The sequence below is a fragment of the Peromyscus californicus genome, unplaced genomic scaffold, assembly GCF_007827085.1.
Source record: "Peromyscus californicus insignis strain IS unplaced genomic scaffold, ASM782708v3 Scaffold_20__1_contigs__length_68692818, whole genome shotgun sequence".
In the NCBI taxonomy this organism is placed as follows: domain Eukaryota; kingdom Metazoa; phylum Chordata; class Mammalia; order Rodentia; family Cricetidae; genus Peromyscus; species Peromyscus californicus.
The window spans coordinates 20,576,616-20,591,273 of record NW_026294503.1 but is presented as its reverse complement, the minus strand read 5'-3'; the positions used below and the strand labels follow the sequence as shown (position 1 = coordinate 20,591,273).

The 14,658-nt window shown below is 38.6% G+C and overlaps 1 protein-coding gene across 1 annotated transcript in view; it reads right to left on the bottom strand.

Annotated features, from left to right (window-relative positions):
* Colec10 (collectin subfamily member 10) overlaps positions 1 to 14,658 on the bottom strand; it is a 44,163-nt gene that overhangs the window by 16,637 nt on the left and 12,868 nt on the right. The window contains exon 2 of the mRNA XM_052747411.1: positions 1,900 to 1,971. Within this exon, the coding sequence (XP_052603371.1) occupies positions 1,900 to 1,971 (72 nt within the window). The remainder of the gene's footprint in view (positions 1 to 1,899; positions 1,972 to 14,658) is intronic.

Sequence of the window (14,658 nt, the reverse complement as noted above, 5' to 3'; positions counted from 1 at the left end):
TTAATTTTCTCAACAGTTAGGTTGACCTGCAGGCATATCTGTCTTGGTTATGCTAATTGTGGTGGGAAGACTCATTCATCGTGGGTGGAAGCATTCCCTGGGTTTGGGTCTTAGACTATAAACACACACATAAAAGAAAAGAAGGAGGTGGGTAGACACACTTGCTTCCCTTGCTTTCTGTTCCATTGTGGTTGCAATGTGTAAGATCCCTCAAGCTTCCACTTCTGTGGCTTCCTGCCTGTGATGGAGTGTCACACAGAGCCAGAAGCACTTTCCCCTTTAAGTTGCTTTTTTTTTTTTTCTTCAGAGCATTTTATCACAGTATCAGGAAATGAAAGCAAGACACTAACATGTATCTTATGCTATGTGTACTATGTTTAAACAGAGTCAGACACTATCTATTCATTGAAATGTGAGTGATTCTGACAACTCTGAGTATGTTGGTATTAGAATATTTACTCCAGCAATATTCTCAGGAGAGGATTTGTGAAAGAAAGGGTAGCTAAGCAGCAGAGTTTGTTTTTAGATATGTTCACCTTTAGATACATGTCTGGCTTTGCTTTAGGATTGGTTTCTCTCTTTGCTTTCAAACAAGATTCAACAGTTATAGCTACTTCAAAACAAGGAAGGGAATGTGTAGCCATAAAATATGGTGAGGAAAGAGACACCAGCAATTGTCTTGCTGAAGTTCTGTTGCTCATTTTTGTTTTTTGAGACAGCATCTTGAACTGTAGCCCAGATTGGCTGGGAGTTCACTGTGTGTGCCAGGTTGATCTCAAATACAGTGGTTCTGCCTCCAGCCTCCTGGATGACGGGATTGAATATGTGATCCATCACAGCTTGCTTTATTGCTAAGCTTGGAATCCTAAGACTTATCCCTAAAATATTCTAAAGTCATTGCTTGCTTTTAAAAATAAAAATAATGTCAAAAATGATAAAAATGGGTATGGTGGCACACACCTTTAATCTTAGTACTCGGGAGGCAGAGGCAGACAGATCTTTATGAGTTAGAGGCCAGCCTGAGTCAACAGAGCAAATTTCAAACCAGCCAAGGCTACATAGCAAGAACTCTCATAAAAAAAAAAAAAAAGCAAAAAGCAAAACAAAAGAAAAAAAAACCCACAACCTGATAAATAAGTAACAGGAAGTGATAATATAAAAAACATTTACTAGTTACAAATGGATTTTGTGAGAACAACTTAGCAACTGACATAAGAACTTCCAGAATGAGCTTAAGTCAGTCTTTTTCAGACTGAGGTTCAGAGGGTTTAAGGGTATTTTAAACTTTTTAAATTATTCAAAAATTTAAAATGAGTGGCCCATGGGAACCATTTGGTGAGTGGAGGAAGAACTCAGGTATTTGGAAGATACATGGTGGCAACATAGAAGCTTTTTGATTATTATTTAGCTTTAGTAAGGTTTAATCTTGGGTTGATTCATTAAATCATCCAAATAGCTTTTGTGCTGCCCTTGTCTGCTGTGCTTCCACCCCCTGCAGGATCTGTCATCACCCTATTATGTCATGTTCTATTATAAGGAAAGAGGAGTAAAGAAATACAGAGATTGGGAAAAGATGAGTCCTTCAAAGGACCAGGCAGCTCTTTCTCCGAACACAGCTATGTTTCCTGTAACTCACCATCTTATATTTTCTCTGAGAGTGCTACTCCCTGCACGACAGAGCATGAACCACTCTGACCAGCCTTAATGATACAGCTTGAGAAATACCACAAAGTCTAGCCACCAGGCAAACTCATAGGAGCCTTGGTTGGTTCTGTAACTCACATCTGAAGCACATTACATGTATCTCTGGGCCAAAGAGCTTTGTGATTTCCAAGACAGGGGACAGGAGAGAATGAACATCTGCACATCACAGTGGCAGTTTCAGACAGGTTAGCGTACCTTTTGGTCCCCTGCGTCCCACCTTGCCATCCTTGCCTCCTTCTCCTGTGTCTCCTTTTTCACCATCAGCTCCTTTTAAAACAAAGCAAGAAAGAGTCGATCATCTCAAATAAGGATTGATAACATTCTCCTCAGGGGAAGGAGATCATGCTCGAAATGCCATTGCAACTTGGATATGGGAATATACCTAGGCCACAAGGAATGGACAGCTGAAAAGAAAGAACTTCAGTTGCAATCATCACAGTAGCTGCAGTTACCTGCACTGGGCCCTCACAAGACTGACTGTCAATAATTTGTCATGGATGGGTCCCTGCCCCTTATTGCTGAACTCTTGGCTATTGGTAGATGTTGGGAGTGGGCAGTGGCTCATTTTCTTCCTTTGAACCCACTGTTGAGCCCACGAGATGTTAGTAGATATCTCCAAATGCGTGGCCACATAGAAGAGAGCTCCAAACCACAGAAGGCATTGGTTAGACTCAGTGGGTCACAGAACACAAGAAATAGACATGAATGTAAGAAATAGAGTTTTGTGGAAGAAGAGGGGTAGATAGGAGTGGGAGGGATTTAAAGAGACAGTAGGGCGTTAGAGTACTCATCGAGTAATCTACCGATGAAGTTCTCAAATAACAAATTAATTAATAAATTAATAAAAGGAGAAGAAACATGCAATATGTTTTATCCTTTCACTTTTCTCCTATCAGCATTAGAGGAGCCACACAATTTGAGGCATGGGCTGGAAAGCTAAGAATAGGAGACTGGAAGTAGTGGACAGTTGACAGGCAGTTGTATGTGGCAGAGACTGTCTTAGCTACAGATGAGTGTGGCATCAGCACCTTGACCAGTTCAAACTGGCTGAATGAATGGTTTTAACGAAAGGTGTCTTGGACTATGAGTTAGAAGTTTATAATATGCAAATTATCATATGGTGCTAGCGATTAATAGTTTGAGTGATTTTTTTTTTTTTTTTTTGGTAAGTTGATTGATTTTGGAGGATGACAGGTCCAGACTTGAGTCCCAGCTCCTCCACTACCTATCTGGAGGAATGTGAATGTTGCATGAATCCTAAATGGTCTTATAATAAAAACCCAGAGCCAGATATTGGGGTAAATTCTGAAAGATCAGAGGAAACAAGCCACAGCCACTTCTCACCTTGTCAACTCCTCAGCTAAAAAGAGAAGATCCTCAGACTGATTGCTTCTGAGTCCTCAGCTGAAAGGGCCTAATTCCTGTTTTCTTCCACTTTATATTCCTTTCTCTGCCTTGTCATATCACTGCCTGTCTCAGCCTTCATGGTGCTGGGATTAAAGGTGTGTGACTCCCAAGTACTGGGATTAAAGGTGTATATCACCACTGCCTAGCTGTTTCTCTTTTAAACTGGATTAATCTAGTATAATCCAGGGTGGCTTTGAACTCATAGAGATTCAGACAGATCTCTGCCTCCAGAGTGCTAGGATTAAAGGTGTGTGCCAACACTGCCTAATCTCTGGGGCTAACTCTGCAGCTGGCTCTGTCCTCTGATCTTCAGGTAAGCCTTCTTAGAGTACAGCAAAATATCAGTTTCCTTTTTTTTTTTATCTAAAATAATAAAGGAAGGTTATAACTAATATAAGAAAAACTATATACAATATGTACAATAACTATATACAATGTATACAGTCAAGAATTACATTGACAATGTCCAGCCCATTAACATATGACAAATTCAGAGAAAACACTCCCTTATGTATCCTATTTTGGTGAGTCCAAAACGTTGTACTGAATTCACATTCTATCCTAACTTGTATTACCAATGTAAAACTATCTTTTGATGTTTTTCAAACTTACACACTTAGCACATCTTTAGTGAGTTTCTTTTCTGAATTTGTTAACAAGGAAAACTATAACTTCCAGCTACATGTGAACATATGACCTTCTTTTCTGAGTCTCACTTTTCTTTCCTGAAAATAAAATAACAACACCTACTTGAATGGGCTCCTAAGAAGTTTACATGGGCTAATGTACGCAGAACACTGGGGCACACCTGGTGTGTAATGATAGTGGCTAATGTTAATCTCTCCTGTTTTCTGTGTTTCCTCATCCTTTTTGTGGGATATTACCTACCCTCCCTGACTTGCCCCTTTGTTTTAGAATCAACAAGGTAAGAATGCGAATGTGCTTTGGAAATAAAGAGCATAACACATACCATGTTGTGACTAGATACCCACATTATCACCACGGCAATCTCAGGACAGGGAAAGCCTGAGGAATGATAGGAAAATTAGATTCCAGGCTGTGAGATTATTCAAGCACTTGGCTGTTTTACAAGAGTATCTACAGGATCGTTCTGGAACTGGCTTTTATAAAGATGCTTCGACGATTTCTGTGGTCAGACTAGAGGAGTTAATTTTGGACTGGATGGTGTTTTCCAGTGCCGGGGGATGTTTATTTAGCAAGGTTAGTATGTACTGTGCACTCCAGCTAAAGATTTTGACATGGCATTGTGGCAATTCCAGGAGGTAGAAACTATTCTTGCTCTATTTCATAAGTAAAAACAAAAACAAAAACAAAAAAAGGACAAAAACCCAAACAAGATCCTGTGTTGTTAAAGCACTTGTGAATTATCATAGAATTTCTGAGTATTCCGAGGAGAATTCTCCCATGTCTGCTTCTGCCCTTCTACTGTAAACTTGGTACTTTCGTCATTGTCAGCTGTGACTCCTAGGGTTGGTGGGTTTTAGGAAACTTGGCACTTTGTCAAGGTTTTCAGAGAGAAAAGGGAAGTTACGAGGAAAATAATTTGATGATTAGTATTATCCTCAAACAAGAAAGATAGTAGGAATCATATTAGTATTCCAATGATTTAATTCATATAGAATGTATCCTGGAGGTAGATTTGCTGAGACCTAGGTTTGCCACTCACTAGCTGAGGGATTCTGTATTCTGGGAACCCCTTTATCTTTCTGAGTATTGTTTTACTCAGTGATAGAATGGACAAAATACTTTTTATTTGTGTGTGTGTGTGTGTGTGTGTGTGTGTGTGTGTGTGTGTGTGTGTGTGTTTTTTCCAGGAGTTTTTTTTATCCCTCCATTTCTTCCTTCCGTTCTTCCCTCATTCCTACCCCATAGTGACATTATGTAGAAAACAGTTTTCTTCTCTACCGTTACCAGACTGAGCTAAATTCTTCTGATTACCTTTGTTGTTTAAAATATCTCTTTATATTCAATGTGTCAGCTCATTTCTGTTTACAACTTACATCCAGTCCTCTGTGAGTTAAGGGATAGGCTGCAATACTAAACAATTTTTTTTTCTTACACATAGACAGTTTAGCACCGCCTGGTACTTGAAATGTAATGGAATTGGCTATACTTTGTATGAACCATACGATACTTTACAAATGTTATGATAGCGTTATTGAACATTATGAGCCAAAGTGTCCATCCTACTTGACATGCACTCTATCATTTGATCCCCATGACAATCTTTCAGAAGGATGCTATTCTCAGCTCCATTTTACAGATGAGGGAATGAGGTCAAGCAGAGGTAATGGAACATCAATATGGCTGACGCATGTGTTAAGGGTAAAATTAGGATTAAAATTTTACGTGTCTTTCTTCAAATCCCGTGTCGGGCACACATGGGATGATTTTGGATGAATTCTTGTTCTCCCATTCTTGGGACCTGGATTGCTGATCCACGCAAAGGGACTAAAGAGACACATCCTGCTCAGTAAAGGGGGAGATCGTAAAGCCTCATGGATGTGAATATTGGTACTGTTATTGTTTCTCTTCCCTCCTACCCTCCCTGTGATCTTTCCTATTCATTTCCGTGCAAGCGTCTCCCTGGAGGAGGCAAGGAGTGACTTAGTTATCTGCTGCTCCCTGGTGGCTCCTGATGGGAGATCCTGGAGGACAGAATTATGGTTCTTGTGATCTGTCTGACTGTACCCAGCCTGCCTGCTAGAGTGGAAGTAAACAACTTGTATCTTTTCCTTCCACTTGGGTCCTAGTTATTTAATCTTTGAGAGTTACTTTAATGAAAACAGAAGGGAGACATAAAAACAAGCCTAGAAAGGATCCCCATGTCTCACTGGAATCTTTCAGTATCTTGGAAATATTTCATTGGATTACTGGGCATATTTAGACCACCTTTCCTTCATTAAAAAAAAATAGCCACTTACATTTAAAAAAACCAAGGAAAAACTAAGCGACAATGAACCGATTTCGAATTTCTAAAGATCATTTGTTTGCCCCTCCAGGCCATCAGAACACTGTACTAATCTTTCCAGCAGAATTCCACTAGAGCATACAGTTGACCACATTTTCCTAGGTAGGATTTATTTGAAATTAAATAGCTGAACTCAAGCCTGTACCGTGAATTCAAATGGAGTAAGTATGTAAAAAATTCTCACATTCATTTTGGAAATGCTAAATAAAATCACTAGAAATTGTCATTTCTATTGCTAAAGTAATCTTAGAGGCAGGAAAGGTGTTGTCAGCAATTTGATTACCCTTAGAATTGAGCGGGCCATGTGGCATGAGACCCCCTATAAAGCTTCATTCAGTCCTGAGACAACCTCCTCGCCCGTCCTTGCATTCTGTTTTCAAATTTGCCAATTTTGTCTCCAGTTTTGAAGCTTTCAGTAGATTATTCCTGAGACGCCTCTTGGGCCTCAGGGACTACGGTTGTTGTGGTGGACCTGTGTACTGTTCCTACTCCAGGTACTTTGCTGAAATAGGTGCGCCTTCTCGGGACCTGCAGTTGTTTGCCTTACTCCCTTCATCTGTTTATCACCCCCTTGGTGCCTTCATTTACCTCCCTGTCTGCTGCTGTTTCAATTCAGTCCCTTCCGCACAGCTCTCCTTAAGGCAGAGGGACTGCATAGAATTGTTGAAAATTCTTGTTTCACCTCTCTGCGTCTTAGTTTTCTTATCTGTAAAAATGGGGAAAATCCTGCCTACCTCATAGGGCGGTTTCAAATTAGAGGTGTCTCATCCGATTGCGGAAGAGCATTGAGCTGTTCATTTGGTGTGCTCCTCTGTTGGTGTTTTAGTAAGAAGTTAAAAAGTGGTCATCCTCATGTATTTACTACCCCAGCCACCTGTAACCATTATTACATTTCACTGGACTACATGGTTTTTTTCTTTTCACCATAAAAATTTTTACACACTGAAAGATGAAAGACAGATGCACCAGCAAGACATAAACCACTGCTGTGAATATAGCTCTGTATAAATAAAATGCTGATTGGCCAGTAGCCAGGCAGGAAGTATAGGTGGGACAAGAAGAGAAGAGAATTCTGGGAAGTGGAAGGCTGAGGGACAGAGATGCTGCCAGCCACCGCCATGAGAAGATGTTAAGATACTGGTAAGCCATGAGCCACGTGGCAACTTATAGATTAATAGAAATGGGTTAATTTAAGAGATAAGAACAGGTAGCAAGAAGCCTGAGCCATTAGGCCAAACAGTTTAAGTAATATAAGTCTCTGTGTGTTTACTTGGTTGGGTCTGAGCAGTTGCAGGACTGGCGGGTGAGAGAGATTTGTCCTGACTGTGGGAGGACAGACAGGATCAGGAAAACTCTAGCGACAAACAACTAGCTTGATGCCACTGCTTCAACTATTTTTTTTTTTTTGGCTGATGAAAATATTCAATTATATATCTATAATTGTCTGTATATTATCCTTCAATACATCTCCAAATGTCTTTAAAGGCTAGGAATATCTTCTTGTATAAACACATTATTATTACAACAATATTGCTTTTTATTAAAGTATTTACTAAGATCAGCTTCATAGAATTCTGTGGTTTCACTTATTCTGAGCCTACTATATTGCAGTCTAATAGAATAAGAAGGAGAAAAAAAACAGAAAGAGAAGCCGAAATTCAAAGGCATGAACCTGAGTTCTTAGAAAACAAATCATGAACAATAATAGCATTTTTTTTTCTGCTGAAAGAACTACTAATAGACCAAAGGAGGATTGGGGGAAGACAAAGTCCTACTGATCATTTATAGGAAGCAATCATTCTTATAAGGTTGGGTATAAACTGATGAAGTCCTTAGGCTCTAATCATACACATCGCAAGTTCAGGTTCTCATCATATCAATGATCAGCTGCTATAATTTGGATGGTGAGTGGTCTCCTGCAGTCCATATCTTAAGGACTTGGAAGGTGATGAAACCTTCAGTGGGGTGAGGGGGGGGGGCGCGCTAGTATGAAGTTCTTTAGTCTTTGGGAATATTCCCTTACATGAGATTTAGGACTCTAGCCCCTCTCTCTTCTTTTGCTTCTTGTCCATGAACTAAGCAGTTTTTTCTTCCATGCCCTCTGCCTTTGTCTTGTATGCCACCACTCATGGCCTAAAAGTAACAGATCTTCTCTAAAGCTAAGCATTAAAGCAAACCTTTTCTTTACATATTAGTTATCTCGGGTACCCTGTTACAGTTACGGAAAGTAGGCTAATACTCAGACTTTTTCAACTTATGTGTACTATTTAACTTTCCAAAGTCTTTGTTTTCTTTCTCATTGGTAATTTTAAATTACCCACATTAGACTTGCCCATACTGAGGACAATTTCATCCACCCACAACATGTAACTCTTTGAATAACTTAGAGTAGCTCTGGGATGGAAACTGACAGCGGAGGAGAAACCAGTCAAATTGCTTTCTATTTATTGCCAAATGTGGTGGGGAGTAAGGGCTATCCTTCTTGGATTGTTATCACAGATTGTCTCAAGAAGGGATCTGTCAACTGTCTAAATAGTCATGTACTTTTAGCAGTGACTCAGTTAATGGGAGTCAACAGAATAAGGTGATGTATAATGTAAAATAGACCTTAAAGCCAGGAAACTGGCCAGGCAGTGGTGGTACATGCCTTTAACCCCAGCAGCTGGGAGGCAGAGGCAGGTGGATCTCTGTGAGTTCCAGGCCAGCCTTGTCTACAGAGCAAGTTCCAGCACAGGCTCCAAGCTACACAAAGAAACCCTGTCTTACAAAAACAAAAACAAAAACAAAAAGTCCCAAAGAAGCAGCAGCCAGGAAACTGCATTAGCTGGCCTCTAGAGGGAGCTGTGGAAGTACACTGTGGAGATTATGGGACCATGCTGATGTTTTATCACAGTTTTCTCTAGCCTAACACATGGAAGGGAAGTTGTCCTCACGTTTGTCTTCAGAAAATCATAAAAGGAAAGCAGCAAGATCAGAAAATGAAGGATGATTTACAGGGGTTATAGGTCTGCTCTCAGTATCTCTGCATTGCAGCTTATGTGTAGAAAAATGGAAGTCAAGTCTTGGCTACTTAAGAACAACAAACAACAATGTGTTGCCCAGAAACAAAACCAGAGTTTACCTGGCAGTGGGGCAAGATCCCTCTGGGAATTTTCCCAAGATTCTTATCTAACTTTGAATTACATCATCAAGCTGAGTGTACATGAATACATGGTTCTACTCATGTGGAACCGTTCTTAAAGTTTTCCTAACACAGTTAAAATGTTCCAAAAATACTGACTCTTCTTGGTCTACAGCACTATTAATTCTTGAAAAGCAATGACCTCAGCATGGACAATTATAAATTCAAAATATTGATGAGCTCTGGCAAATGTCAATTTACTGACTTAGGTATCAGGGAAGGATAGAACCATGCTAGTTATACACGCTTGAGCAACTTGTTCTGGGATCAGTCTTCTTGCCTTGGCTTTGTTCTTCTCTATAATTTGATTGAAGATACTTTGAAGATGCTTGGTGTTCTGTAGAACTGCATATTTAACCAATTTTAATTTTCTATGTAAAAAATAAATTAGAATATCCATTTAAAAATGATTTAATTTGCTAAGGGCTCCATCTTTGGGAAGCACATATTTATTAAGTGCTATGATACTCATTCAAATATACACATATTAATGCACATTTATATGTACTTTGGATATGCATATGCTATATGTTCATATACAGGCAGGCTCAAATCTTGAATTTCCCAAATAATGGCTACTTAGTCATATGCTAAATAATGTATGCTTCCACTTTATTAAATCATTGCATTTAATAAATAATTGAATTATAATAATGTTAATAAATAGCTTGTCAAATTATTCAATCAATTATTTAAATTTAAATTAAATCTTATACTAAACACTTGACTTCCCTTCTTCATAGTTTTTCATTGAAAAAGATGATAATGTCTTTTTTATGGAACTACTTGAAGGTTATATGAGATTGTGGATGATGAAACTCATAATGGAGTCCTTGAATCAAATGTGCTTCATTTATAAATATTGTGTATATAGTGAATGGGCAACCATTGATTTTTTTTTGTATGTTTTTCCTGGGATTCTGATAATAGCTTCTCTGTAGGAATCCACAGTCACTCATTCTGATATGATTTGGGCAGTCAGTTGGGATGTGACCCACTAAGAAACCATGAATCTCAATTTAAGGATTTTTAATTAGAACTTACAAACACTAGAGGAGAATCAATCTGTCTTTAGGGTTTGCAGAGAAGATTCTGAATATAACCTCACAGCATGAGAAAGAACAGCCTTTACATTGAAGTAATTAAAGGGAAGAATAACACCAAGGCAAGAAGACTGCTCAAGTGTGTGGCTCTAGCCCAACTCTGTTCTTTCCTGATATCGAAGTCTGTAAATTGGCATTCTCCCCTCTGTTTGCTGTTTTGGCTGGTAGATTCTTTCACTTGCTAATACAAGTTCCCCAATAATATAATTACTAGACGATGATTAAGACAACAACGCCCTTCTCTATGGCAAGGGCACAGCCGCAGGAAGCCAATAATTACTGTAACAAATGCTAAAAGAGTCTGTTATAGAAGCAGAAAAGAGCCACCTGCCTCCATCTGCCCACATCCCAGCTCTTCCTTATCTTTGTTAGGAAAAAGGAGCATCAGCAGAATAGATTTACATCTAAGACAAAAATGAGCTAACATACAAATTTGTCAGTATATTAATAAGGCAAACGTGTGCTAAAATATTCTCACCAATAAAAGCTCTTCTTCTGGGTGATATAATCCTGACAGGCCTAGGTCAAGAGGCATTTAAGTACAGGCATGCCTGGATCAGGTGTACTCCACTTTAGCAGAGAGAATTAATGATGCTCCCTGAAGGGTCTTCCTCTAGCACTTCAAAGCTTCCCACCTTAGGTGTCACCCAGGATTGGAGAGATCTGAGACGACATACTTACTGTTCCTTGCATTCCCAGCACTTGGCACCAAGTCTGAACTGCAATAGGTGCCTGCTCAATAAATGATCTTGAAATAAAAGGAGCAACATCCCCAAAGACAAGATGGATAAAGTGAGCTTAATGACAACACAGTCAAATGAATTTGTGATTGATTGAAATGTCATTCTCAATACTGGCTGATTAATGAATTGGCCTCAGTCTGTAGTAACAGCCTATAAAGCAATAAGGCAGCCCAGGAAAACACGCAAAACACCGTTCTTGCTACTGCCCTGCAGTGTTTTTGTTTCTTCCTCTAATTTATTTTCTCTCCCAATATTTCCATCACGCTCAAATTTCCTAGGCTCAACAGTTAAGCCAGGTATATATAATCCTTTCTCAGGCCCATCTGGATTCTTACTTTTTCTTATTTTCTAACCCTTCTTTTTTCTCTGGTTCTGTCTTACCTAGTCTTTCTTCATGCTCCAATTCTTGACCTTAATAGATGATTCCTGAATGGTCTTCACGGTGCTTAACTAATTGATGAATCAAACACAATTAGAATAGTTTTTTGTTCAACAAACGGCTTAAATACTGGCTTCCATGGATCTAAATTTTGCTTTTCGAACCAACTTGTAAGTGAATCTAAAAAAAATCACATGTTTTTACTGTTACTGCCTCATCTAAAATGTTTTAGCAGTTATCTGTCTGTAGTCTAAGGCCACACTTATTATTCTAAAGTAGATGGCCTTTCATACTGACATCAAGGGAAGTTATTTTCTGATCTTGACTTGTATAATCCCTTCTTGTCCAAGTTGTTTGTTCCCTGGTCACCAAATGCCCTTCAGCTCTTGCCTTGCTGAACAGCACACATGCTTTCATTCTATATGAAATTTGTCCACACTAAGAAGAAAACAAAAGTCATAAAAGATGGGCCAGACATAACGACCTGGTGAGAGTTTAAGTAAATATACATAAATCTGCAAGGTTTATAAACAAAGAAATGGCAAAAGGAAAAGTGAATACTAGACATAAGAAACAAATAGTTGTCATAATATACAAAGAACTTAAGGAAATTCCTTTGTAGAAAGGCAATGAATGATTTTCAAAGATCACTCAGGGGTTTCAATAACAAATACTTGAAGTGAATGCACAGAATGTCTACACCATAAATACATACATATCTACATTATACTTCACATATAAATAAATATCTACACTGTTTTTCACATCAGATCCAAATCTGACATAGAGAAAGAGAATTGAAACTTCTCATTCATGGTTCTTGACAATGGGAATGCATGTGGACTATAATCTGACAGTAAGGTTAAAGTGCAGTAAATCTATAAGCCTGTAATCCTGGCTGCTCTGGAGGTTAATAGAGAAAGATTACAAGTTTAAAGCCTGCCTAGGCCACACAGTGAGTTATAGATCAGCCTGAGCAATTCAATGAGACCCTGTAAAAACGATAGGCCAGTAAGATGGTTCACTGAGTAAAGGCTCCTGCTGACAAGATTGAGGACCCGAGTTCCGGCCCTAGAACCCACAATGTGAAAGGAGAGAGCCAACTGACTTCTGAAAGCTGTATTTTGACCTTCACACATGACATGGATGCATTCATAAATAAGTAAATAAATGTAAAATAATAATAATAATAACAATCCTCTAAAGTAAAACAGACAGCTGGGGATATAGTTAAAGAGTAGAGTATTTGCCTAGCATGAACGGTGTACTAGGTTCAGTCCCTACTATTGAAAGGAAAAAACACTAAAATAGAAAAATGTAATACCCTAGTTTACCTCAAGGATCTTTTTTTCCATAGATATAATTGAGTACACATACAAGAATGTTTAAAGTAAAAAAAAAACCCAGAAACTGTAAATACCTAAAAATGTGTCATTATGAGATTAGTTGAGACAAACGTTGATTAACACTATATTCCAATGATTACAGTTACATTAAAATACAACACAGTTTTATGCTGATAGTAATAACGATGGATTAGAGAGAGTGATCTCCATTTTAGTATGTGCATCATGTCTCTTAGGGAGTATAGTATGGCCCTATTTAGAATAAGGAAAATAAATAGAATGAGTATATAGATAAGCCTCAGTGAGAGAAATGAATTCAGAAACAGAAGATATCTTTAAAATCAAAACCCATTAGCTTTTCTTTATACATCATCACTCTGAAATGCTCTCACAATTTGAAAAATATGCCAAAAATAGTGTAAAAAGTTCTACCCCCTTTCTCATGCTTTGTAAATCCTACCTATAAATTCTGTCTCAAGTTAATTCCTATATTATCTGCGTTTCTTGATAGCATTATTTCCTTGGCAATTCACCATCTGGTTCCTTTTTACTACTTTCTAATTGCTGTCTTGACATATTATTTAAGTAATACACTGGTATTTAACTTCATGTTAATGTCAACTACTTAATTTGACTACACTTTTTTTGGGAAACACTTGGATATCAAGTGTCATTCACAGCCTCAATTTTACTGACTTATTTATTGAACAAATATCTGTTGCATTTCTGCTTAGTTGGCTACGAAGCTCTGTGTTAGGCCCTAAGAAATTGAACATCATCTTAAATAAAACCTGATCTGTGCCTAAGACTTTGGTGAAGGACCTCTGGACAGTGTCTTGCAATGCTGTTCTAACAAGTGAACCTTTGTAAAGATCATTGACCTTTGGAGGTAGGATACAGGTTTTTCACATCATAGATTAATTCAGTGTAGTAGATCTCCTTTCCACAGATCACCCCTCACCCTACACTCATATTTTTTGCTATACTCCTGGAATGAAAACAAGAGGACATTGGAGACTATGCAACGATAGGATGAATTTGGAGTGACTCAGTCCTAGTTAATAAAGACATGTAGACGGACGCCGAGACTCTGTGGATGCTGGACATTAGTTGTGCATATACACATGTGCTCAGAATTAAAATATTAGATAATCAGAAGAAAGCACAACAGGAAATTACATGCCAGTGCAGCAGGGAAAATAATATCAGAATGGTATTTCCTCACCTGATAGTGACAAGGTAAGAAAAATGCCATAAAAATATCAAACAGTGAGTTCATCTTTTTTTTCCATTTTACTTTTATTGAAAAAATATTTTTCATACAATATATTCTGATTATAATTTCTTCTTCTCTACCTTCTCCTAGAACCTTTCCACCTTCCCGGCCATCTAAATCCACTGCCTTTCTGTCTCTCCTTAGGACACAAACTGGCCACTAGAGTCAGGGAAGCAGGTAGGCTAACAACAGATTTTCACCCATCCCTCCTCTCCTTCAAATCTAGTCCCCAGTCTCATCCTTAGCTCTGCAACAGACCACCTGATGATGTCTACCCTTATTTTTTGCACACTTCTCCAGTGAATCACACAGATCTTCCCCTCCAAATTTTCTTCACCCCACTCATTGCTTTATCCCAGTCCCTGACTTCAACAGGCATTCCCTGGGAACCCACAGGCCACTGAGAAGCAAGTAGGCTAACTGCATGTCTTCACCTCTCTCACCATTCCTTCAAGTCCAAACCCACAGTCTCTTCCCTAGCTCTGTAGCAGAACACCAGTTGTAGATTCTCCTTTCTGGCCCCATTT